Source organism: Zootoca vivipara, chromosome 3 (assembly GCF_963506605.1).
Source record: "Zootoca vivipara chromosome 3, rZooViv1.1, whole genome shotgun sequence".
Classification (NCBI taxonomy): Eukaryota; Metazoa; Chordata; class Lepidosauria; order Squamata; family Lacertidae; genus Zootoca; species Zootoca vivipara.
The window spans coordinates 34,728,466-34,754,936 of NC_083278.1; the positions used below are offsets into that span (position 1 = coordinate 34,728,466).

At 42.4% G+C, this 26,471-nt stretch overlaps 1 protein-coding gene across 1 annotated transcript in view; it reads left to right on the forward strand.

The window, feature by feature from the left end:
- Positions 1 to 26,471, forward strand: part of COL19A1 (collagen type XIX alpha 1 chain) — a 181,093-nt gene that overhangs the window by 16,447 nt on the left and 138,175 nt on the right. The window contains exons 3-4 of the mRNA XM_035109681.2: positions 5,734 to 5,802; positions 6,281 to 6,380. Of these exons, the coding sequence (XP_034965572.2) occupies positions 5,734 to 5,802; positions 6,281 to 6,380 (169 nt within the window). The remainder of the gene's footprint in view (positions 1 to 5,733; positions 5,803 to 6,280; positions 6,381 to 26,471) is intronic.

A 26,471-nucleotide genomic window follows, 5' to 3' on the forward strand; every position in this document is an offset into this window, starting at 1 on the left:
GGCTGATCCTGGCTCCCCCTCGTCCCTTCCGATCGTGGAGGGGGAGGAGGGAGTCGGAGCAGCCCGATTTCGGGCTGATCCTGGCTCCCCCTCGTCCCTTCCTATCGCGGAGGGGGAGGAGGGAGTCGGAGCAGCCCGATTTCGGGCTGATCCTGGCTCCCCCTCGTCCCTTCCGATCGTGGAGGGGGAGGAGGGAGTCGGAGCAGCCCGATTTCGGGCTGATCCTGGCTCCCCCTCGTCCCTTCCAATCGCGGAGGGGGAGGAGGGAGTCGGAGCAGCCCGATTTCGGGCTGATCCTGGCTCCCCCTCGTCCCTTCCGATCGCGGAGGGGGAGGAGGGAGTCGGAGCAGCCCGATTTCGGGCTGATCCTGGCTCCCCCTCGTCCCTTCCGATCGTGGAGGGGGAGGAGGGAGTCGGAGCAGCCCGATTTCGGGCTGATCCTGGCTCCCCCTCGTCCCTTCCTATCGCGGAGGGGGAGGAGGGAGTCGGAGCAGCCCGATTTCGGGCTGCTCCGATGTGGCCCCGCCCCCGCCCCTTGGCCCCGCCCCTTGCTCCCCGCCCCTTGCCCCCCCTGATTTTCATCCTGGCTACGCCCCTGACGCCCTCTAGGGAGTAGAATAGGAGACAAGCAAGATGTGGGGAGAGGCTTAGACAAAAGAGTATTTCACAGTAGATGGGCTGATACTTGGGCACAGCAAGTGACAGTAGCATCATCTTTCTTTCATTTAGAGTTCATTTTTTAAAACGATGAGCTCAAGGATGAAAGCATTTTTATATGAACACAGTGTCAGGCTTTAGAGAACATTTACAGAGTGTATGGCGAGAATCTTAATAAGTGGAAGCAGAGAGGTTCTTGCACAATGAACAGAGCAGAGGATGGCCATGGAAACATGGGAGCATGTTGAAAAGATTCAGTTCAACTTAAGCAATGTAGTGATTTCTTCTTATTATGTACGTTCTCTGTGGAATTTTGACACACTCGCAAAGCAAGCTACATATCTCATAATATCTAGGATACAATCTGACATGGCCTTACTTTTGTTTCTAAATGTGGGCTACTCCATAGATAAAAAGAAGAGGATGCTAATGTCGTTGGATAATGGCTTCATTAGCTTCCTTCATATGCTACTCATGTGAAGTGGCATCATCTGATTAAAAGGGCTCTGGAGCCATGCTTCTGGCCCCAGTAATAAACATCGTTCCTTGTTCTGCCATCCATGCATTAGGTTCTTGGGCTCTGGTTTTAACTATTGAATGGTGCCATGCAAATAAAATTATTTATGCATTTGAAGAGGGGAAGCCTATGTACCTAGGGTTTCCCAGAACTTGGAACCTTGGTCACATCACAGATTCTTCAAATTCGTGACACCCGTTCGTATGAGTAAGCACATGAGCAGAGCTATTGATCAATGTTTGCTTCAGTGTTTTCCCCATTCCCTTGGAAATGGCAGCATTAAATTAGCCCATAAGTAATGAACATTTTATTTACTAATATAAATTGTATTTGCCATATAAATCTAAAAAATATATGTGGTTGCCCATCAGTAAAAATTCATAGGTGGCTTACAGAAAACAGCATTATAATATGATACTGTTACATGCCACCCCAATTTCAGAGCGGTGTGAGATTGCAGGGAGTTGTAAGTGCTCACCCAGGATTTGTGTTCCCTTTGGAAATGAGGCACAGTGGAGACTGTGGTGTCTTTATTATATATGGTTTATTTACACAAATATACAACCCGAGCCTACAATTGAGGGGCTTTCAGCATTGACATCCCTAGAGGTTCCTGTTTCTGCCATATCTGCTGCCTCGGATTCCAAAGAGGAAACAAGCATGCTGTCCTCCCCCAGTCCTGACACTTACAGGTTGGAACATTTCCCTCTAGCCCACATCATCCCCAACTGCAGTCCTAAATTCTCCACTCTGCTTTATCTCTGCTACCTATCCCAGAGCTGAGGGCAGGGCCCCTCCCAAGAGCCATATGCCATAGAATCTCCTCTCCTTGGCTTTTCTTCACAGGCCATCATTTCCTTTTGTTTTCCTCAATGGCTCTTCTCCCAGGTGATTTCCTGAAATTGCTATGCTGGCCTGTCTTATATTTTAACACTCACTAAATTGCATGTCTGGCCTCCAGATTACAACTCCAAGCATTGCTTAACTATCTCACTGCACCCAGGAATTTAGTGGGGGCACCCCTGAACTCACAACATAATAATTAAACCAACATTAAAGAATAAAAAGCAGCCAAAATTTCCTGACAACAGAAAGTGACATCCAGTGTTGTGCAATCTTCTCTTCCTCTTCTCCCCCCACTATAAAAACCTTCAGCATTCTGTCTCACCCCCCCCAAACATTTTTTTGGGGAAGTCCAAATTTAAAACAAAATTATTTAAAACAGTTTAATTTCTGGTTACCTCCATAGTGTGGAAACATCTGGAATACTCGCCATTTTCAATGCAACCTTTTCTTCTCTTGGTTTTGGAATTCATGAATCACATTCTGCTCTGCTATACCTCATCCCTTTGCACCTTGTGACACTTTGGAAAGCCCCTGCTAATATTATTTTGGCACTCTTTCATAGGGGCTTCACATTTTAAATTCAATACAGATTCCATCTGCACTAAATTAGCAGGCCTGCAGTTGACTCAAATGGTTCTCAGGTGGCCGCTCCTTCAAGCAATATTTTGATGCTGAAAAGTGTTGTGGCGGTGTAATGTCAGCTAGTAAGTGTCAGTTTGTGCACAGATTAGACATGGAAGTATCTATAGAATTAATATATAATGCCTCTAAAGCATTGACTAACATATTACCTTCAGCAACTTTTCTCTCTCTCATAGCAACATGTGAGAGCAATGTTATGAGTGAGTGCCAAAATCATGCTGCTCGGGTAATGTCATTGTAGAATTACAAATCACAGCCACTGGGGTCCTGGCTCTTACATCATAATTGCACATGTGTGACTCAATTGTTGGTGGGGGGAAGGTGCTGTCATGTGGCTGCAAAATAAGAAGTGTGAATTAGTACTATGAAAGTGAATAGGCAGGGGAGACTGTCTGTACAATCCTATGGGTATTTACTTGGAAGAAAGGCCATTAATCATGCATAGGATTGCAGTCTGAGATCTTAAAAGGCCTGGGGAGGATCAGTGCTCCCAGCCGGGATTTTATGATTCATGTATACAGGAGTTAAGGTCTTTGAAGGCTGACATGTTGAGGACTTGTTTTTATATAATAGTAGAATAAAAAGGTAAAGGGACCCCTGACCGTTAGGTCCAGTTGTGGATAACTCTGGGGTTGCGGTGCTCATCTCGCTTTACTGGCCGAGGGAGCCGGCGTACAGCTTCTGGGTCATGTGGCCAGCATGACTAAGCCGCTTCTGGCAAACCAGAGCAGCGCAGGGAAATGCCATTTACCTTCCCGCCGGAGCGGTACCTATTTATCTACTTGCACTTTGACGTGCTTTCAAACTGCTAGGTGGGCAGGAGCTGGGACCGGACAACGGGAGCTCACCCCATTGCGGGGATTATCTTTAAATCCTCAAAAGTTAATTTAATGTAGCCTGTTTCGTTAGGCTAATCATTAAACAAAGTGATTTCAAATCATGAATTAGCATTATATGTTGGAACACTTTGCCTATTTTAAAAGAAGCTATTTCAAACTGTGAATTTGAATCATAGGTTGGAACGCTGTTATTGGGGAGTGTTAGCATATTAAACAGCCCCTGTTGTAAAATAACTTAACGAGATAGTTTTTGTAACGAACCTTTATGATATTATTTAATGTTTTCTCCAAAAGCAATGTTGAATATTAACACAACATTGACAGCCATTGTCTTCACAGTAAATGATGTTTGCCTATTTCTCCTGTGATCCACTTATCTGCTTTTATTCTTACTTCGTTATCACTTAAACATTTATTGCAAATTCCAAATTTGGAAAAGTTAATCCAAGTACAAACAAATGCAAAAAAATATGTTATCAAATGCTTTACTATATTTTTAAGGGGAGAATACAATTTAAAATTAATACTAAATATTTGTTGATGTTAACTCAGATTTCAACAGTTTTTCGTTCCTTTTGATTTCAGTGAGATAGTTAATCCTCTACTGTAATTGAATTATTTGCTATTTCATGGCCATATTTGTGCTTTGTCTTACTGAATGACATTACAAGGCAATATTTTATTGTTAGGAACACACTTTAGATTGCATCATTAAAAGATTGAGTATACCTTGGTACCTTGGTTTACGAACTCAGTCCATTCCAGAAGTCTGTTCTTAAACCAAAACCGTTCTTAAACCGAGACACACTTTCCCTAATGAGGTCTCCCACCGCCGGTGCCCTCCCACCGTTCGGATTCCGTTCTTAGACCGAGGTAAAGTTTTCAAACCAAGACACTATTTCCGGTTTTGCAGAGTTTGAAAACCAAATCATTCTTAAACCGGACTGTTCTTATACCGAGGTGCCACTGTACAGGCAACTCTCAACTTACATAGGGGTTACGTTCTGGGGATAGTGCATAAAGCCAAAATCACATATAATCAGAACAATAGTGAGTGGAATTGCCAAATGTCCCCCCCCCCCGCTGGATGCCCACCCTCCCCTATTGCCCCTTTTATTTTATTTTTTGCCATGTGTGTAAGGTAAATGAGCACAAGTTAAATGCACGAAAGTTGCGGGTTACTTGTAATTTCCCTTTCTCACCCCAAACCACTCAAGTCTGCTATTTAGCAATAAAGTGCTGAAGTTTGCGGCTGGCAGCCAACCTCCAAACTCAAGGTCTAGCACAGCAAGGAGAATGGGAAATCTAAAGATATGCTTCCTCACTTTACTCCAGAAACATTCCTCTTGTGAACTCCGTGAATAGCACAAGGCTCTTGATCCAGATTGGTTCAAACCCTGAACAGGAATACTATTGTAGGGGCTTTCTTTATTTTATTTTTAGCTTATTGAAAATGTGTATCAATTTTTCTTCCATGATACTGATGCTAAATTCATTTCCCCAGTTTTGCAGATTTAATTGTGTCAGTGGTATTCAAGAAGATGTGTTGTTTTCTTGTTACTCCATACAGTGTATAGTAGGGGTGGGGGAGTGGGGAAGGAAATCCAGATATTTGAATAAATTATTTTATGCCTGACACATTTTGAAATAATCCTTGTTCAGTTCATCACAAGTAATGTGATGTAAAGGTATAATGCAGCCTCATACTACTTGAATAAAAAACAAAGTAATCAATATATGTATTTACGCAAACACATGCACAAAAGCTGTTAAAATCCATGAAGAGATATGCCAAGGACAAAACATTTTATGGATAGGCCAATTTTTATAACAGAACAAGCATCTGAAGAAGGGACAACCCACAAAATAAATAAATACTATTCCAGCTGTGCAGTACTATGCAAGTTTCAGTCTTTCTTCCATTACTTGCTAAATTCTTGGAGGTAGCAAAGATTAATAAAATTAAACCCTGTGAACATGTATTAATAATTGCACAACAGACACCCAAATTATTCATCTCTGGGTGAGCCTGCTTCTTCTGAAATGGACCCTGGCGCTTTCCTAGTGTCAGGCTCATTAATGACACTCTATATACGGTAAATAAACAACAGCAGTTTTGCATTTAAACATTGTGTTATTTTTTACAATGCTAATATTACTTTTATTGTAGTGAAAAATACTATGATCTGTTTATTTTTATAAAGCTTTAGGACATTTTATATTTTTTTATAGCTACTGCATGCCCAGTATTGAAAACAGAAGGACATCAATTTAGCTACCAAGAAAACCTTGATGTTTCAGGTGAGTTTTCCTTAAGCAAAAATAAATTAATAAATGAGTATGTCCAAAATTATGTAAGAACACATTTAATACTTAGAAATGTGTTTTCATTAAAGCAAAACATTTTATTTCTGAGAGCCCTAGCTAAGTCATTTACATTCATCCTTTATTTTTCCATTCATGCTTGTTATAATTAGCACAGTTAGCATTCATTTCTGACAAACAGCACATTTATTTTCATTCATTCAGATGGCAAAAGGAAACAGTGAGTGAATTCCTCAGAGGTTGCCAAGTCAAGTGCTAGGGGAATTTCACGCTAATATTCCTTCTACAGAAAAAATGAGATCTGGACATTTCTGTGACCAAAACCGTGGGATTTGAAATAGCCTGTCACTCTAGCGAAACAGACAAGCTTATGGCACAAATCGATGATTTTCTTCAGCCTTGTTAAATTGCATTAAATGAACAATAAATGATCCCACTCTATCATATTTTTCAGGTTTTGATTTAACCCAAAGCTTTTCTTTGAGGCAGACTTCATGTGGAGTTGGAAAGCCTTGTTTTAAGTTGGGGAATGCACCTCTTATCAGAGACTCTCAGTAAGTAATACATTATCATTGTATAACCATGTAGAATCCCTAAACATTTCTCTATATCCTACTTGGCTTGTATTTAATTCTTTATTTTCCACCAGTCTCTTCATTTGTGTACCTCTGCATGAATTTCCACTTTCTCTTTTCCTGCAATGATGGACTGTGTCTTTCTGTTGATTTTACTTATTGTTTCAGCCCTGTAAGCTTAAAAAAAGGGGGGTTGGGGGAACTTTAGGTAGTCGTATAAGCTTCTTCATGTCTTATTCCCATAAAAGCAATGAAATCAAAATTATATGGTGGTGGAAGTTTATATGCTAATTATCCAGAATATGTGGAATGCTTCCATGTGAATGACCATTGAAATGGGGAGTTTTCAGTATTTCTTCTCTCTTTCCCAGTACTCTTCAGGTTGTTTTTGTTCTCTCTGCTGCCCATCCTTTGCCTGTTTGTTTTTCAAGCAATATTTCCTTGCGCTGTTGAAGTTTTATAAACCTGCTTTATTCTCTCTTTTTGAACCCTGTTTTAGAGTTTGTGGATTCTGGTGGTGAGCATATTCCCATAATGTGTCCTAACACATCATTTTTAATCGCTGCCTCAGCAATTTAATCAGGCTAGATTGTAACAAAAGAAGGCTAGGAATGTAGACATCTGCCACTAGAACATCTTTATCTCCATTGCCCAGGTCCTGTGTGCTCAGTAAATCTCTTTTGGTTGCCTTCTTCACTTTCTGCATCGTGTCAGATTTTGTGGCTTTAGACCCAGCAGCATAGTCAGATGCAACATGACTTGTATGATCACGACTTCTTCTCTTAGTATATGTAAATAGACTCTGGGTATACACTGTGAGTAGCAGAACATTGGTCTCCTCGCCACAGGAAGCAAGAGAGTATCTGATTAAGCTGACTTGTAAGTGTCAAGTAGCTTGGCAGATATCCCCTTACATTTCACTCATTCAGCTACAGCATGAGTGAGTTGTAAACTATGCTGTGCCACTTCTGTTGAGGAATGCCATTTTATTTTTCAATGAGGCTTGCAGCTATCAGCGTAGTTGTAAATACGGTGCTTTTCCAAGCTGGATATACAGTAGAAGGAAGTTAGTTTCTTTAGTATATCTGTCTGGAAACAAGAGTTTGGGTGAGGTGCTATCTTCTCTCTATCTCTTTAGGGTTTCGTTAATTGAAATAAGTCCCCCGCCCCACCCCCTGGCAGTGTGGCTATCTTTACTGCATTGTGGGAAAAGAACAGAGACTTTGCCACCTTGAATAGTAGCATATATATCGTAGCATAAGCTTTCATGTACTGAAGCCCCCTAAACCATGGGTGGGCAAACTAAGACCCGTGGGCCAAATCTGGCCCAATCGCCTTCTAAATCTGGCCTGCGGACCGTCCGGGAATCAGTGTGTTTTTACATAAGTAGAATGTGTCCTTTTATTTAAAATGCATCTCTGGGTTATTTGTGGGGCCTGCCTGGTGTTTTTACATGAATAGAATGTGTGCTTTTATTTAAAATGCATCTCTGGGTTATTTGTGAGGCATAGGAATTCGTTCATATTTTTCCCCAAAATATAGTCCGGCCCCCCACAAGTTCTGAGGGGCAGTGGACCCACCCCCTGCTGAAAAAGTTTGCTGACCCCCGCAGGCTAAACAAACATTTTGCCTTAAATAATCTATCAGGATTGCACTCCACTAGGTTTTACTCAGAGTAGACCTGTTGGTGCCAATGGAATCTTCCCTTCCATTGCATATAGCAGGCACAAGGCTCATGATTTGGATTTGGACCATGGCAGAAGAAATAGTTCATAGCCTATCTCCTTCCATTCTATGGTACCAACTTGTTCCTGCCCTGGGTATGTATGAAAGTGTCTCAGTTAACAGAGGCTTGCCTGGTACCTTCGTTACGTATTGTTGCCTGCCACGTCCAAGCAGTGTGAGGTTGTTAATGGGGGGGGGGTTGCCTATATACTGGGACATGGGTGGTGCTGTGGGTTAAACCACTGAGCCTAGGGCTTGCCGATCAGAAGGTCGGCAGTTCGAATCCCCGCGACGGGGTGAGCTCCCGTTGTTCGGTCCCTGCTTCTGCCCACATAGCAGTTTGAAAGCACGTCAAAGTGCAAGTAGATAAATAGGTACTGCTTTGGCAGGAAGGTAAACGGTGTTTCCGTGCGCTGCTCTGGTTCGCCAGAAGCAACTTAGTCATGCTGGCCACATGTACGCCAGCTCCCTCGGCCAGTAAAGCAAGATGAGCGCCGTAACTCCAGTCGTCCGCGACTAGACCTAATGGTCAGGGGTCCCTTTACCTTTAGCCTATATACTTGACTCCCCAAAAAAGAACAAAGCCTCAAATTGATGTTTAAAGGAAAATATTTTTTCATTATACAGTGTGGTACATCCAATGGGTTTCAGTGTCTTCTTCTTCTGGGATGCTAAGAGGAAGGATGCCGTTAAACATTTCAAGGCTATAATTTTAAATATGCCTGCTAGGAACTTCTGAGCAATCATCCACAGGCTTGCAGTGTAATAGTACTATATATTTGTCAGAGATATTATTCCTCTGAATATCAGTGGCTAGGTATCACAGGTAGGCAGAGGGCTACTGTACTCACATCCAACTTGCATGCTTCCTGCAGGCACTATGAAAACAGGATTCTGGACTAAACAGGCCATTGAGCTGATCCAGCAGGCACATCTTATTTTCTTGGAAAATAAAATAAAATACTAATTTTACAACTGCTGCTCAAATTTTGATTTCTCTGTGACAACCCAACTGAAATAGTAACAAAAGGATGGGTGCTGTATCACAGAGACAAATCAATGGGAAATGGACCAATGAAAAGAGGAGACAGTAAATGGCATCCTCACTGATATTTTAAGATCTAGAGGTCTCTCTTAGAATGTCAAAGCAGAACAAATTTTTCTTTAGCCATTATGTGTATTTTGTATAGGCTGAATGATTGGTTACATTTTGTTGGTTGGATGATCTATAATGTTGTATTAATGTTGTTGCTGAGAGAATCATATTCTTTTTGTTTTGTTATAATAGCAAAGCGCTCACCGACAATAAATTCCAATTCCGATCCTACATTCTTCTTCTTTATTTGAATGGATGTAAAAGTCTCAGGGTTGGGGCTTTTTTCGTTGTTGACTCTTTTCCATTCAGTAAGCCTACAGCAGAACAGGGAGAGACTATGGACATTTCCAGCAAGGCTCATTTTCCACAACAGAAAATTCCCTCTTTTATGAGGGACTGGCATTCTTATGGATTTCCCCCTCAATAAAATAGTGAATGAGAAGAGTTCATGTGTCCAAGAATGTTTGTGGTGTACAGGTCATAGGACGCTGCTTAGCATATGTATTATTATGGATGCAGCTCTTACATGAGTTGCAATGGAAACTGGGTGCCCCTTGTGGCTAGAATCTAGGCAGCTAATGTAGGGACCCAGGTGGCGCTGTGGGTTAAACCACAGAGTCTAGGGCTTGCTGATCAGAAGGTCGGCGGTTCGAATCCCTGCAACGGGGTAAGCTCCCGTTGCTCGGTCCCAGCTCCTGCCCACCTAGCAGTTCGAAAGCACGTCAAAGTGCAAGTAGATAAATAGGTACCGCTCCGGCAGGAAGGTAAACAGCGTTTCCGTGTGCTGCTCTGGTTCGCCAGAAGCAGCTTTGTCATGCTGGCCACATGTCTGCGGACAAACGCCGGCTCCCTCGGCCTATAGAACGAGATGAGCGCCGCAACCCCAGAGTCGGACACGACTGGACCTGATGGTCAGGGGCCCCTTTACCTTTAATGTAGGCCTAACGATTTGCAAACAGACTCTTACTTTTCCCCCTCAATGCCATATGAAAAAAAAATATTTATGAACCTCTCTTGTGTTTCAAAATCTGTTTACCATGTGGAATGAAGGAACAGCTGCTTAAGAAGCACATACCTCCATGGTGTCCATGGAACCAGAAGCATATTCTTTTTATTTACTACTTTAAGATGTGTTTTTGTATTTCCCTACTTGATGAAACAAGTTCTGAAACAAAACAGTTTTCCTTAAAGCACTGCTTTAAGGCCAGGTTGCCATGTAAGATTCTAATAGGCCTAAAATTGTTCTAGTTAGATATTCAAGTTATAATCAATCATATTCTGCTTAAACCATTTATCTGCATTCTGCTGGGTCCCTGAAAATAATATTACAGTGTTATAGGACCTTAGGCTAAAATATGGCAGTCACGTAACCTGTTTTACAACAGGAAGCCCTCTATCTGAACTGCTGTCCTGGAGAAAATCTAGTTTGTCTCACATATCTGAAGGATCAGCAGAATGCTTCTCTCCCTCCCCACATCATTGGGGAAAGGTATACCTGCCAACATTTTCAGATGAAAATAGGGACTTTCCATTCTACCTCCACATCACTGCTGGGGAGTGCCTACCCAGGATCTCTTCCAGGCCTTCTCTTCAGGCCTGACATGGCTCCTTTTCTCCTCCTTGTTTTTTATTCAGCATGGCCAGCTGAATGGGCAACTTGGGGCCCACCAGGCTGGAGAGTCATAGTGGCGGTGGTCTTGTTGCCTTGCTCCCCCTTCTTCTTCCTCCTCCTCCTCATTGCTGCAGTTGCTGCTGCTACTCCATCGGCTGGCCAGTGTGTCTTGTCGCAATAGCTAAAATGAAATCAAACATGTGGTTTTGTATTTGAGGCTCAGACTCAACCTCTGATGTACTCAGTTTCTTGTCTTGAGGGACTCACTAACCTCCATCTAGTCCAGCACACTGGGTGGGATTCACCTAGTGAAGAGCCAGTGTGGTGTAGTGGTTAAGAGCGGTAGTCTTGTAATCTGGGGAACCGGGTTCGCGTCTCTGCTCCTCCACATGCAGCTGCTGGGTGACCTTGGGCTAGTCACACTTCTCTGAAGTCTCTCAGCCCCACCCACCTCACAGGGTGTCTGTTGTGGGGGAGGAGGGGAAAGGAGATTGTTAGCCGCTTTGAGACTCCTTCGGGTAGTGATAAAGCGGGATATCAAATCCAAATCCAAACCTAGGGCTGCCATTGACATCCAGAGGAAATTTCTGAAAGGCGGCGCTTTGTCCTGGTTCTTAGGCAAGTCAATTGAAAAATCGTGTTTTTTTGAAATATGGCAACCTTTGATTCGCCTAACTAGCCCTGTCATCTGAATCCCTGCAAATGACTGTTTCTTGTGCAACAGGGCTTTCCCCTCCCCCTACAATTGGCTCGGCTTTGGGAGAACCCCCAGAACAACACACAGTGGGAGGAGAGGGGAAATTGTTCTGGTTGGCAAGCTGCAACACTTGCGCAGATGGAACAACTGGAAGAGTGTGGCGTCGAATCCCACCCATTGCTGGTAGTAGTGGTCATGCCTTGGGAAGCTTAAAAGCAGCAGGGCATAGGGGCAATGGCATTCCCCCACTACAGCAAGTTATATTCCTTTTTCAACTGTAGTAATGACTTAACAATAATTTGCAAATATACATTAGGAAATTTGCACCCTTTGTTTTGGTGTGGGTGGGGCAATGCGTTTCTTCTTTTTTTTATCATGTGCCCATTTCCATCCTGGCCTTCATGCCCTAAATGTTGATGTGAGCATGCACAACTGTCACCAGGGCCAAAGGCCCCAGGGCAGAATTCCCAGAAGTCCTCCATGCTATCTCACACATCTGCACATAGAGAGGACATTTTATAGGTACAGTCTGCAGGGCTCTATCATGCTTCCACTGTGATGTGACTGAGTATGAAATGGCCTTTAAAAGCCCTCACCATTTTGGAATATGTAGATCCATTTTAGGCTTCACTGATAAGCTTTATGAAGCCTTTCTCACCTTAAAGGTACAATGGTACCTCTACTTACAAATTTAATGCGTTCCGAACGCACATTCGTAAGTCGAAAAAAATTGTAAGTCAAATCCCATAGGAATGCATTGGGAGAAAAAATTCGTAAGTAGAAGCAACCCTATCTAAAAATTCGTAAGTAGAAAAAATCCTATCTAAACCACATCCAAGATGGCGGATGGAGCTCCATTCGTAAGTAGAAACATTCGTAAGTAGAGTTATTCGTAAGTAGAGGTACCACTCTAGAATGAGACATGTCAGACGTTGCCAGATGAAGTAGCAAAATTCCATGTTATTGCTGTTGTTTTTTAACTGTTCAAAAGCAGGCTTGGATTTGTAAGAAAATGGGTATGGGATTTCAAATCAATATCTGCAGCCTACCAGGGGTGTGAAAGTTGTCACTTTTTCTAGCAAAGTCAAGCACTTAGCTTATTCCAACCATCCTGATCTTCATTAAGGCTTGGTCAATTAGTAAAGCTTCCTGTCTCGGTGGCGCTTCTCTGTGGTTAGCTCTTTGCAAGTTTTATCATTCTGCCACAAAGTTTTTTTCACGGTTGAAGGAGACAAATTTATGAACACCTCTTTAGAAGCAAGTTTCTTTAATTTTGTATAAACAAAAATGGTTTTGTGCTCTACTTTATCCACTCAGGATGTCTGGGCTCCAAAATGGCACAGGACATTAAATGTAATAGGGTTGGCATTTTAACAGTTCTTATCCTCTGTTGAATCTTTGCCACATTATAAAATCGTTTTGCAGTTTGGAGGGAGTCAAATGCCATTCAGCACGAATGAAAGTCTCTCCTCTTATCTGTAGAGAGAGTGAAGACTAGAATAGGAGAGCTATATCTTGAATCAAGAGTGTTGACAGTGTGCAGAAGCGTTTGTGTCATCTTTGTTTGCTATCATTCATCTGAGCTGATAATCACAGTTGCCCGCCTTTTGAATCCTGATTAATTTTATTCTGTTAACAATTTGAGTAAATAAGTAATTGGAATTAATGAAGTATTCTAACAGGGATATTTTGAAGGCTGTAAAACTGGGTGAGAGATTTCTGCTTTTATACCTGCCAATCATAGACTCTCTGCTGCTTTCTGAATTTTTTATGGGCTTAGCACACTGAAGTCTCATTGCGTCTGTTAAGAATTTAGAGCACTCAGCACATGATCTGACACTTTTTGTTTGAACTACAGGAGTCTTGCAGGCTTAATCTCACAGTGTCAAGGCAATGGAATTACCTTATAAATGAATACATGACAGTTCCATGAACTCCTACATCCCCTGATTTACTGTGGAAGGGCTATATTTTCTTACATCTATTGGTTGTAATCCTTGCCCCTATTTTGCCTTTGTGGTAGTTACTAAGAAGGGGGATCTTTTCAAAAAGTTCTCTCTTTTTTTAGTGCGTAAGTGTGAACATCAGCCTTTTCTCCAGTCTCCAAGTCAAATGTCCAAATTGTGTGTAAAGCACACCTTGACTTGCGTGCCCATGCATGTAAATGAATATTATATTATTTATACACTTTATATATGTGCCCAGTCCTTACGGTCTTAATTAGAAGCTCTTCTTCAGTTTATTCTGTCTAATGACTAGAGAAAGGGCCTTCCCGGTGGTAGCACCACAGTTATGAAATGCTTTCCCCAGATGGGCTTGCCTGGCACTTGTGTTAGGATCTCTTTAGCACCAGGTGAAGATTCTGCTGAGCTTTTTCACTACTATGGGGTTTAGTGCATTTTAGTTCTTAGAATTAGGCCTATTGTGTTTTCTCCTTTGTGGGATTTTAGTGTTATTTTTTATCATATATTGTTAATTATATTCTGCTTTGTGATTGATTGATTTTTTGCGTGCCCAGGTGCGACCACCCCGCCGCCCTGACACAGAGAAGAACCAGTCAAGACACATACTTATTTTGCCTCAAATAAGGCCACAACTTTATTGATTACAGGTGTAAGAGGTTTAGCAAAGGCATTGGGTATAACCTATGACAACCAGCCTGCCAGCAGGATATTTTCTTTCTCTTGGGGTTGACCCTGAGAGGAGGTCCTATAACTTACATCAAATAGGTACGTTCCCGCAGGGATTGCTTTCTTGAGGAGTGCTACGGCCCTAGCCCCCACCTGGGCATCTGGACAGAAACATCTTCTCCGGGATTCCTTTAATGGGATGCCCCTTTCCCCAGAGTCATCCTCAACTGGACCTTAACGGTCAGTGGTCCCTTTAACTTCACCTTATGTGGTGTGCAGTTTTTTTTATTCCTTTTCTTAAGAGGTGAGCAGCCCTCTTAAAGAAGGGGGCATAACCCAAGGCTGTTCTAAGTGTTGGTGTTTCTGTCACTCAAGGCTGAGAGAGAAGGGGCTGTTGCACCAGAAGCAAGGGGCCTGCTGAGTGTTTTCCTTTATATTAGGTTTTCCTACATCCTTTGGCTATTTGAGCCAACTGCTGCAGCCCTTATGTTCCCTCTGAACAATGTATAAATCTATTAAGCAGCTGCGGGGGACACACATTCTGTCCGGTATTATACTTACTGTGGCACTGAATTGTGGAAATTCAGCTGCCAGTTGAAGTAAATAATTCAAAGTAGCCAAAAGTTCAACAAAGAAAACATGAGCCCTTAGAAGATCTTTTCAAAAACATTTTAAAGATGTGACTAACTTGCGGGACGAGTGCAGCTGCTGTGTTCCACACTGATTTCAGCTTTTCACCTCAGGCAGCAGATCTCCCACAAAGCAGTGCCAGTTTTCAGATGACCCTTGGCATGGTCTAGCTGATAGTCCCCACTGCCAGTGCCCACACTAACCCTGAGTGGGCCCCACCCGCTGGACCCCATCTTCTGATTTGCAGTGGTAGCTTGGGCATCCTCTCCCCCCACCCCACCCCACAGCCACCCCACCCATTCGTACTGATCTCATCACTACTGTTTCTCCTACACTGTGCTGGTGTTATTCAGCGTGGGGAATTCTTTTACAGCTGCATTATCTCATGGACAACATTCCAGGGGCCACATACGAAGGTGGGCAGGGCCAGAGATGAAATGGGTGGATCAACAGGTGTACCTGTTCCCTTTGTACAGCGGGCTACATTCTAGCCATGCAAAACTCAGAGATTTCTGCATGCAGCACTCTTCCCCCATTCCTCATCCCCTCTCCTGGCATAAAGAAGCAGCACAGTTCAAGTGTACATACAAAGCGCTTGATGGATGCTATTTAGCACAGCTGGAGGGGAAACATTTGGTCCTCTGGCCTGAAGTTTCGTACCCCTTGGCGGAGTTCCGTACCTCCATTCCTTGGCCCCGGCCTGACTCTGTGGGTTGTCTGGTAATGGCTGCCTTGGTGGTTTCAGTTGCTCGGTTGGTGATGTCATTATTTGGTGCCGCCCTTCAGAGATTCTGCTGGTGACAGCACACGATCTGCCTTTCTATTGGATGCTGCTGGAGTCTTCAGACCTTCTGCTGGTGATGTCTAATTTGGGCACCACTTTTTTGTGTTTAAATCATTATTTTAGGTATGAAAGGTGTGCTTTTTTGGAAAAAAATTATGCCAGATCCCTCCCTGGTGGGCAAGGTACGTTCTGCCCAAATTTGTTTCAATTCGGTTCAGCGGTTATGGAGAAAGGCTGTTTCATCCGCGTGCGCAATGCCTACATATATATATATATATATGTATTTGCATTCGATTTTCAAACGCGATATAAGAATTTTTGTACGTCTGCCAGCGTTGGCCTCAGTTTGCACTTGGGATGGGATCCAGAGAATCATGCATAATGTGTGCATGTTCCCTACTTTACAGAGGATAGTCCTTTAATTTAAGGGCTAGGCTGGCCAAGTCTGGTTTGTGCTGGAAGTGCAAACAGGAGGGACCATTCCATTTGCAACTTAAGGGTCAGTTGTGATGCTGTTAAAATCAACTAGCCTGGAGTGGGATGGGTGGAGTTGTTGCTTAGCAGTCAGGTGGAGTGATATGGTGTTTGCTGAGACAGCACGTGCCCTGATTGGCTATGTAGTTCTGATGGAGTTTTCCCTCTCTCTGTTGAGTGTCTCACTGCTATGTACAAGGCCTGAAGCAGGGGTGTCCCAACTACCAAGAGACTGTGATCTACTCCCATTATAAAAAAAAACACGGGCAGTGATCTACCCATTGGATTGACCAAAGTTGTTGAGCTTTTTTAGGGGACTCAAAGTTGTTGAGCTTCTTTTGGGGAGAAACACCCACAGTAACGCCCCACGATTGACTGGTGGATCGCAATCGACCGGCTAGAAGGAAGGAAGAAAAAAACTCTATTCCTTTCTCTTCAAATTATACACTGTTTTTGTTCAGTTTTGCTCACTAAAGTGTTATCAGGATTCTTTTCTCAGGACTCTACCTACATTGTTTAAGTGACTTTGTTAATAGTTTTAAGATTATTTATTTATTTATTTTATAAAATTTATACATTGCTTGATTATTTACAAAACAACAAGCAATTTACAGTGGTTTATTTAAAAACAACAACCCTATAACCATTGGAAGCAGGAGTCTTGGCAGAGCCTATCAAAGGCTTGTACCCAAAGAGCACACAGAGCAGGCAAACTAGTTATGTGTTCACACTTTCCCCCATTATGATGAGCTGTATTGCATTTTTTATTAAAATCATACCAACTATTTTTAAATGGGTATATATACATATAAATTAGCATACAGACGTTTTGTGCAAATCTGTGTCCTCATTTATTTATTTTTTGCTGGGGATGGTGCATCCATCCTAACCATGCAGATAGTTATGCATGAGGGGTGTGTGTGTGTGTGTGTGTGTGTGTGTGTGTGTGTGTGTAATCAGAAGCTTGCTGCCCAACTTGATGAGCCACTTTGGGAGTTTCAAAATCTATTTGTGTATGCAGCGTGGGGAGCTCTTGTTAGAAAATAGTTTGCAATTGCATGCTGCATTCATTTCATATGCTTATGTGTGCCTAAAGAGTCTCCCTGGAGTCTGGTATTTGAGAATAGAGAGGCCATTCTTTTATGTTCACTGCCCAGCATGATTGTATCACTCATAAAAGGATGTGTACAGATAGATGGAGACACATTAGTAAGCAACAGCACACATTTTAGCTTAACTGGTATTGTACCAAGTTTGACTGAAACCAAACAGAAAAAAACCCCTTGTGATTCAAGAAACCGATTTCAGGGAAGGAAGGTCATGGCTCATATTGGTGTTACTGTTATATTCTTTGACAAAATAATTAGTAAAGTGAAATTAAATACACTGGCTCAGTTAAGGCTCTATTAATAGCCCATATATGGCCAGGTTTATCACAAAATCCTTCCATCTGGCTTGTATTGAACAATGACATAGAGACAATTGTATTGGATCAAAGCCATGGTTCACCCTGCTAGTAATGACTCACTGGACAGTGGCCAGGGAATACTACATTTCCTCTGAAAGACTCCGATAGTTCATAATAGCAGAGACACAATCACGGGAGATACTCTGAGCATCTTACCTATTAGCTGCTGTTGCTCCCATCTTCCAGGAATTCTCATACATCATTCAAAGCTTTGTATAACTACTATGAGGATCATTATCTCTGGATAATGTTTGTGTTGGCTGTTTATCATGCAATCTCTTACTTGTACTCTCATGATAAGCTTGTCTGCTTGCACCACATGGTGTGTGTTGTCACAATTACCCCCCAGAATTCTTCTTCTAAGACCTTCACGTAATCCTTCTTTAAATAGGAGCAAAGGATAGTATTGCATTATTCACAGTTGTTTAACATGACATGCATGAGCAGAGACGAGATGCAGCAAGCTTTTGGGTCCTGCCCTCCTCCTCCTCTCTTCGTCCTGTGTTGACAAGAGGATTTCAGAAGCTTCTGCTTTTGCTTTTAGTCAACCACAGTTTGCTGTGTCACCTAGACCCAGAGTTGTGAGTAATATTAATTGTGGTTGGTTTCAGCAAGCCAATTTCAGAAACCTCAGTTTGAAGTGGGCTTGTTTGAAACTGACCATAGTTCATGTCAATCACAATTCCAGATCTAGATGACATGACAAACTGTGGTTAACTAAATAGAAGTGAACACTGCTGAACAACCACCTCTTGGCTGCAATGGAGGAGGAGAGGGGAGCAGGGAGTATGTGAACGCATGTCTTGTTCCTGCTCATAAATATATGGTAAAACAGGTTTTAGAGTGACTTGTGAACTTGACTATTGAGCCCAAATGTCATCCCAATTGCCCAATCTGCCTGCTTGCTTGTTTCCATCCTCCTTACTGGGGAATATGTGCCTGCCTGTTTGTTAGAATTTGCTTCTCTTGCTCTTCCTGTCAGCCTACCTTTTCGGTTGTTTTGTTCCTCTCTTGTGTTTTGCTTCCCCCCCCCCTGCTCTTGGCCTGATTGCCTCCCTTCCAGAACCTACACACACACACACACACAGCGTGACTGGGCATGCCAAATTGTGGTTGGGCATGCTTTCCACCAGGCCATGGCAACCATTTTGTGACAAGGTCTCCCTCCATTCACCCACCCACCCCAGCAATTCCTACACCATTCTTTTTTATTATTAAAAAAGAAATCCAACTATACCTATGGGCTCAGAAAGGTTGATGGCCTCCCTGTTATAATGCTGTTTCCATGTGCATTCAGAGGGGAAATAAAAATAAATGAATGAATAAATTTAATAAGTTTAATAAATAAATAATAAGAATCGTCAGAAACTCTAGGACTTGCTGTTTCTGATGTAAACTCACTTGCATTCTACCTGCCCATAACTGACCATTTATGAACTTTTTCCAGCGGCTTCCCTAGTTTGTTGTACATCTTTTAAGAAAGTAGGGCATGAGAATAGGAGTAAGTGAGTAGTGCACCTTGAACTTGATTCCTCTGAGGTGAATTTGTTAATTTAGTTCCCATGAAATAAGCTTTTGATGAACTGGTATGCAAAACTCATGGGACGGACTTTCTTCTGTTCAGGAAACCCATGCCTGAGTGAAAACTTATCCTAACAGATTTACATATACGTTCGCCGTCGCCAATGTGCAGCCAATGTTACCGCAATTTTTGGAGCGGCATTCACACCATGTTAGCCTCAATCCGTATTGATCTTGTAGTTTCTTGACAAATACTGCTGTTTGACGTGGTCCCCACCCTCACGTCCCACCCCGCCTCTTCAATCTGACTAGAAAACTTCAGAATAGTGTGGGCATTTGAGACAGGTGTGTGTGTGTGTGTGTGTGTGTGTGCAGGTGACAGCTTCATGAATAGGAGTTCCAGGGAGGGTGGATTGCAGGAGTGGGGGAACCCACATGTTGTTTTCTTTTCTTTTATGTCTTATTTGTAATTTTATTGGTGTTAGCCGCCCTGAGTCCAGTTTTGACTGGGGAGGGCGGGGTATAAATAAATATTATTATTATTATTATTTATTTCATGCATGTTGGGTGAGGACATTCCTGCTCCCGCTCTGATGTGAGCAACACTGTGCAGATGCAGCTTAAAATGCAGGGGTGAGGGGGATGCGTCACCTGCGTTTTTAGGCAGCCCTCTATAGGGAAGTGTTTTTTTTAAAAAAGAATTTTTTCATGTTTTACTACATTTTTATATTTGCTTGAAGCCACCCAGTGTGGCTGGGGCAACTCAGACAGATGGGTGAGGTATAAGTAAAACAACAACAATTGTTATTATTATTTAGCATTGCCATATTTCAAACAGTGGAAATTCAGACAGGAAAGTTTTTGAGCTGCTTTTTTCTCTCTTCCAAAATCGCCCCCCAAAATGACGGTTTTGAGCTATTTTTATGGAAAATGCTGCCAGCTGCAGTATTCCGGATATGTCCTGGAAATTCCAGATGTATGGCAACCACCTCCTCCTCCTCCTCCTCCTCCTCCTCCTCCTCCTCCACCTCCTTCTTCTTCTTCTTCTTCTTCTGGGTGTCCCTATTTTCTTTGTAGAAATGTTGGAGGGTATGCAGTGTATAGAATCATAGAGTTGCAAGGGACCAAGGATCACCTAGTTCAACTCCCTGCAATGCAATGAACCCACAACCCTCAGATTAAGAGTCTCATGCTCTACCAACAGAGCTAGCCTTTCGTGTGTGTGTGTGTGTGTGTGTGTGTGTGAGAGAGAGAGAGAGAGAGAGAGAGAGAGAGAGAGAGAGAGAGAGAGAGAGACATAGCTATAGGAAGGAAGATAACTCTCCTTCGCCCTGAAGTTGCAGGAGTTTATTCTTGCCATGGGTTTTAAGTAACAAAAGTCTCTCTCTCTCTCTCTCTCTCTCTCTCTCTCTCTCTCTCTCTCTCTCTCTCTCTCTCTCTCTGTGTGTGTGTGTGTGTGTGTGTGTGTGTGTGTGTGGCTAGTACTTGTCACAAGATTAGATTTGGGTGAGACGGCTTTCAAAGCAGTTTTCTAGGTCATATAGGAAGCATTTAATCCATTCCAACCACCCTCTGAAGGATAATGGCACGCATGCTATCTGATTTCCCTAATTGTATTTCACTGGAAGAAAGGGTGGGGGAGGTTCCAGGTTTCTGAATCATGTGAAGTATTTTTAAAACTTCTTTAAATCTGGAGTCATGCCTGCAAGCTAAAAACCCATTAGCACACTGCAGAAGAGTTTTTTAAACTGCCCTGAGCCCCAGAGGCTACAGAGCTAAAGCTTATCACGTTAGTGAGGCTTAAAATGTGGAGCTGGGCTAGGTTACAGATTCTGAAGGCTAAACCAGTGAAGCTCATAACTCCTATTATTTTTGGTATAGCGCTCTGTTCATGCAGGATCGAGAGCTGTGAATCACCTGAAAACAACATTTGGCGCCTCACTCAGTATACAAACACTAAGCATAGTACAAGCCTCTAGTCTGTAACCACTTTTTCTCCATTCTCCATTCATATTTTCTCCAATCATATTTTCTTTTTAAAAATGAAATTCTTTTAGACTTTTCTGCATGCACATTCCTTCAAATGTGGTTCCCCTACCTTTTAAAAGTGAATGAAGTTTTTAAGGTGATTTTTTTTCAAGAAGAAAGATTGATTAGTTTTTTCCCTTAGATGCAATATGAATACCAGTATATAGCTCATCTGCTTATAAGCTAAAACCCATTTCGATTGCAACCAAATTACCATTCAATCTACAGAAATATTTCTCTTTTCTATTCAGATTTCCATTACAATTACACTCCAATTGCACCTGTTGTCCAATGTGATGATTCTGATACCCCTGTCTTGGAATAAGACAGCCACCTTTGCAAGCAGAGTGGGTGATGTCTCTTGTAAAGGTAAAGGGACCCCTGACCATTAGGTCCAGTCGTGACTGACTCTGGGGTTGCGGTGCTCATCTCGCGTTATTGACTGAGGGAGCCGGCGTACAGCTTCCAGGTCATGTGGCCAGCATGACTAAGCCGCTTCTGGCAAACCAGAGCAGCACATGGAAATGCCATTTACCTTCCCGCTGTAGCGGTACCTATTTATCTACTTGCACTTTGATGTGATTTCGAACAGCTAGGTTGGCAGGAGCTGGGACCGAGCAACGGGAGCTCACCCCGTCATGGGGAACTTCCAATCGCCGACCTTCTGATCGGCAAGCCCTAGGCTCTGTGGTTTAACCCACAGCGCCACCCGCGTCCCTTGATGTCTCTTGTAGAACATACTAAAATCAGTTTGATATGAGGAAACAAAATACTCATTTTTCTAAACTTATTTGAATACAGATGGGATATATGAAAAGCAAGACCTGATGAGAAGCATTGCAAATCAGTGGGGATTTGCGCAAATTGTAATAGAAATTTACTAGACTAATATAATATTTTATGTTAAACGTTTTTTAAAAAGATATTTAGGTGGTGGTGGCGGTGATAACAACAAAATTAAAAATAAATTCCAAATGTCCATCAGTATGTTCTCAAGACAGCAAATCAATGAAACACATGATGGATCTGTGAGGGCAGAAATGGTTTGTAGCAAGTACCTTTGCTGAATTAGTTGGTTGAGTATTTGTCCGACTGTTGTTGAACTGTAATGTTTTCTACCTGCAGCTGTCCAAGCCTCTCTCTCCCACCCCACCCCACCCCACCCCACCCCGCCGCCATATTTTTGTCAGGGCTTTTAGGAAACAAAATATTGTGTGGAAATCTGTAATGAGCAGAACAAAATCACCTTTCATATCAGCTAGGTATAAAAGTGTACGTTTTCTTGTACCGTTGCTGAGACCAAGGTGGCAATTCTGGGCATACCAGATCCAACTGCATCAGCACGGATATGATGCGATATCATCAGCACAGTGTACAAATTAGGCCACCGTATTAGTAAACATATTATGGTTGGGTCTACAGTATCAACATTGGCTTTCAGTTGAGTAGTGCTTCTCAATGAGTTATATGCTGCCCCCGTGGGTAGGTGTCTATGGCTCTGTGTATTTTTCTGAATTTCCTCAGCAGGAGTCATATTGCGTTCAATTGGAGCACTGGTGGTTTCATACATTTCTGGATTCAAAAACACCTTCAGAGTCAATTTGTCACATCTGTGCCCCTCAGCTCTCTATATTGGACAAACAGGCCAAACCCTACGCCAAAGGATAAATGGACATAAATCTGACATCAGGAACCAGAAGACAGAAAAACCAGTAGGAGAACACTTCAATCTCCCAGGACATTCTATACAAGATCTCAAAGTAGCTGTCTTACTACAAAAGAATTTCAGAAATAGACTGGAAAGAGAAGCTGCTGAATTGCAACTTATCACCAAGCTCAAAACCATGGAGGGACCTGGTTTGAACAGAGATATCGGGTTCTTATCTCATTATACATGATAAGCGATCTTCAGCCATCTCCACCCTTGCTTTTTCATGCAAAACCATTTGCAGTCGTTTGCGGTCATCAACAGCTATCAGTCAGTCAATCACCCATTTCCACCACCCTTCTGAGTGATCCCCCCCCTCCCCATCCCCACCCCTCCCCACCCCTTCTCTACATAAGTGCCTGGAAACTTCCATTTCACTGTATCTGAAGAAGTGTGCATGCACACGAAAGCTCATACCAAAATAAAAACTTAGTTGGTCTTTAAGGTGCTACTGAAGGAATTTTTTTATTTTACTTCGATCCAGACCAACACGGCTACCTACCTGTAACCTGTCACATCTGAGCCATCCATGCTGTTCGCTACTGTAGTATTCCCGTAACATGTGGTGTCCTGAAATTGATTGTGACATCCAAATATCCAGGTTAGGTCAACCAGCTTTTGAGTCTGTGATACATCTTGGTTTTGTCCTTCTTTTGAAGTTAGGGTGTTGCGCAGAAGGAAAATTAGGAGCAGGGTGGATTTGCGGGTGGTGGCTCTCCGAGATTTGTGTTTACTGCACAAATTGAAATTGAAGGTTGGCACCAGGCTATGCAGCTTATCTGGAAGCAAACCCCAAGGACTGCTAGAGCATGAAGTTCTCCCTGGGGCTGTCTTGTACGTCACCTTGAGGTTCATTGCATGAGGCAACTGAAAAATACAGTAAATACATTATAAATGGTGCTGCTGCAACTGCCAAACCCATACATTTCCCTGAAGATTCTGCCCACACATTGCTGCAGTAGAAACAATTTTAACATTCAGTACACATGGGACTACCAAATATAGACACAACACTCCCCACTGCAAATACAACTGATGCTTTAAACCTGCTGCATTTTTATTCTTGTTTTGAATATCTGGTTTTTCAGATGTTTAATTTAATTTTAATGGGTTACAGTCATACCTCGGTTTAAGTACACCTCAGTTTGAGTATTTTCAGTTTAAGTACTCCGCGGGCCTGTCTGGAACGGATTAATCCACTTTCCATTACTTTCAATGGGAAAGTTCGCTTCAGGTTCAGTACGCTTCAGGTTAAGTACAGATTTCCAGTACCAATTGTGTTTGTAAACCAAGGTACCACTGTATAGCCAACCTAGGTTCACTGGAATCAGTGCAACATCTCTCAGTCATTATTAAGTTTTAATGTTGATTTAAGTAGGGCCTGATTGCAACTAATTAGTTCTGGATATGAACCAGATCCTCTATATGTTGAGGATCGCATTGAGAAAGTTGTTCTGGAATGGCATTTATCCTTTTAAAAATTAAAACAAAACAACATTTGAGCAAGCTGAATAACAGCATACAGATGACTGTGAATGAGCTGTATACAAAATGTAGAAAATAAAAATAAATGTAAGAGTTCATTGTGCCTTTATCCTTATTCTGAGTAGCAGACAGCAGATCTTGATTCTCATTTGAATTTGCATTCAGATATCCTGCGTTGGCACTGACTTGCAGCTGGGTCTTATTAGCTGCTCGCTGCTCTTTTGTTCTTCTTCTTCTTCTCTAGGGCACTTGTTTGTTGTCTGAATTTTTTTCCCACATTGTAAGTGCTGCGCCTTAATGTGTTGCTGCTGACAATGTCAGCAAGAAGGATTATTCTTTTCGGTCCTTGGAGCTTCAGCTTTCCATGAGTATCATGCCTCTGTTTGTTGAATCCTCAGCGCAAACACAAAAGGCTAAGATTTCAGAGTCCTGGTTTAAGGTGGCATTAAAGACACCATCACCCACCCTAGGAGGACAGAGGTTCACACCAACCTCACGGCCACTGATCATCAAATTATTTGTAACGTGACAGGTGATGGTAGGTGTCAGCTGGAAGAAGAAATGTCTTGCCATAAATGCCAAACATCTCTCACTTCACTCTCAGGAAATGCAACTTGGATCATCTTTCTCTTCCTGGAAGACATTCAGCGAGCTAGAGGCCCCATTGATACTTGTAAATACGGAAGTTAATCACAAACTCTAATTTGGTCTCATTCAGTGTGGAAGAATTAGTGTTCATAAGATTTAAAAATAGCAGCTTTTTTCCATCAGTGCTTTTTAAAGCAAAACCCAAAAGGTAAATAAAGATTGCCTTACTAAATCTGATATGGGTACCTCTTACTACTGCTTCTCAAAAATAGCACTGCAACCAAGTCTGCCTATAGTTCAACGATTACTGTGTTCACTTTATTGATAACTAGGTATAAAAGCATAGGGCACTTTGGAAAGCTAAAATAAAGAGTTACAGGACTAGAAAAGCTTGAAAGCCAACATAATTCAGCACCCAGTCCTGAAGCAGGGCTCTCCACAGATTAATTCATACAGTTGTTGTCATGGTGTACAATGGGTGTGTGATGCTTTCTGCACCACCAGATGTAGCAGCCAGTCAAACCCATCCACTGATTGCCATGTTTCGAAAAGCACTGAGCCTACAAGTTGACCCCACTCCCACACACCTTCCTGACTAACTCAGTCTGCCTCTGATGCTCTGCTTTCCATTGTGCAGTTTGGAGGAGAGTGACTCAGGTCTGTATCATGCCACTGATGCTACTTTTAAACAGCTGCTTATAGAGTAACGCTGAGTCAAAACCTGCAATTTCTATTTTGTGTTCTTTTGAGAAATGCCAGCATAAGCTTCAATTCCTCCCCCCCCCCGTTTGCACTTCTTCCTTCCTTCCTTCCTCTTTGAGGGGTAATATATAGGCCAGTTCCAGGGCTCCCACTGGCGACGTCTAGGCACCGAGCACAGAATGACAAATGTAATAATATACCTTAGAGAAATGCATGCGATTCTGCTCTTTTATGTACCAGTGACACTGTGGTGCAAGCTCAGCACCTGCTATTGTATTTTGAAGTTTGATACATATTTGTTCTTAAAGAAAGTGGCTGCTCTAAATTCTGCTGGGAATGTGAACGTTAGGGGGGGAAACATGGCCCTCACCCCATTCTTTCAAAGTTGCAAAACAGAAATAGCATGAGGTACTGTATAGGAAATAAAAAGAATTGTTCTTTTCATGGCTGTGATAAATCTGTGGAGGATAAATCAACAACAACGACAACATTTAACACTTGTATATTACCTCCAAAGTGTTTCACATGCACTTTCTAGTGTTAATCCTTACATCAACACTGTTTCGTGAGTCAGTACAATTATCCTTCATAATGGTGGTGGTGGCGATTGAGACTGAAGGAGTAGCTTTGCAAAGGGTACCTACTGAGTTCATTCAAGATACAAGATTTGAACTGGGAACTTTTGGATTCATAGCATGCTCTCTAGCCCATGTGACACATCAGCACATATTAGTCTTATTGTTGACTATTAATCGTCATTGCAAGAGATGAAGCATCTGTATTTTGGGAGAGTACATAGCTGAGAGTACCAGATGTTGAGAGCAGATGACAGAGGACATTCATCACCATCATGCCTTGCTTGTCAAGTTACCATCAGCTACTGCTGGAAACAGAATGCCATTCTGTGGCTGTCCTTTTGTTT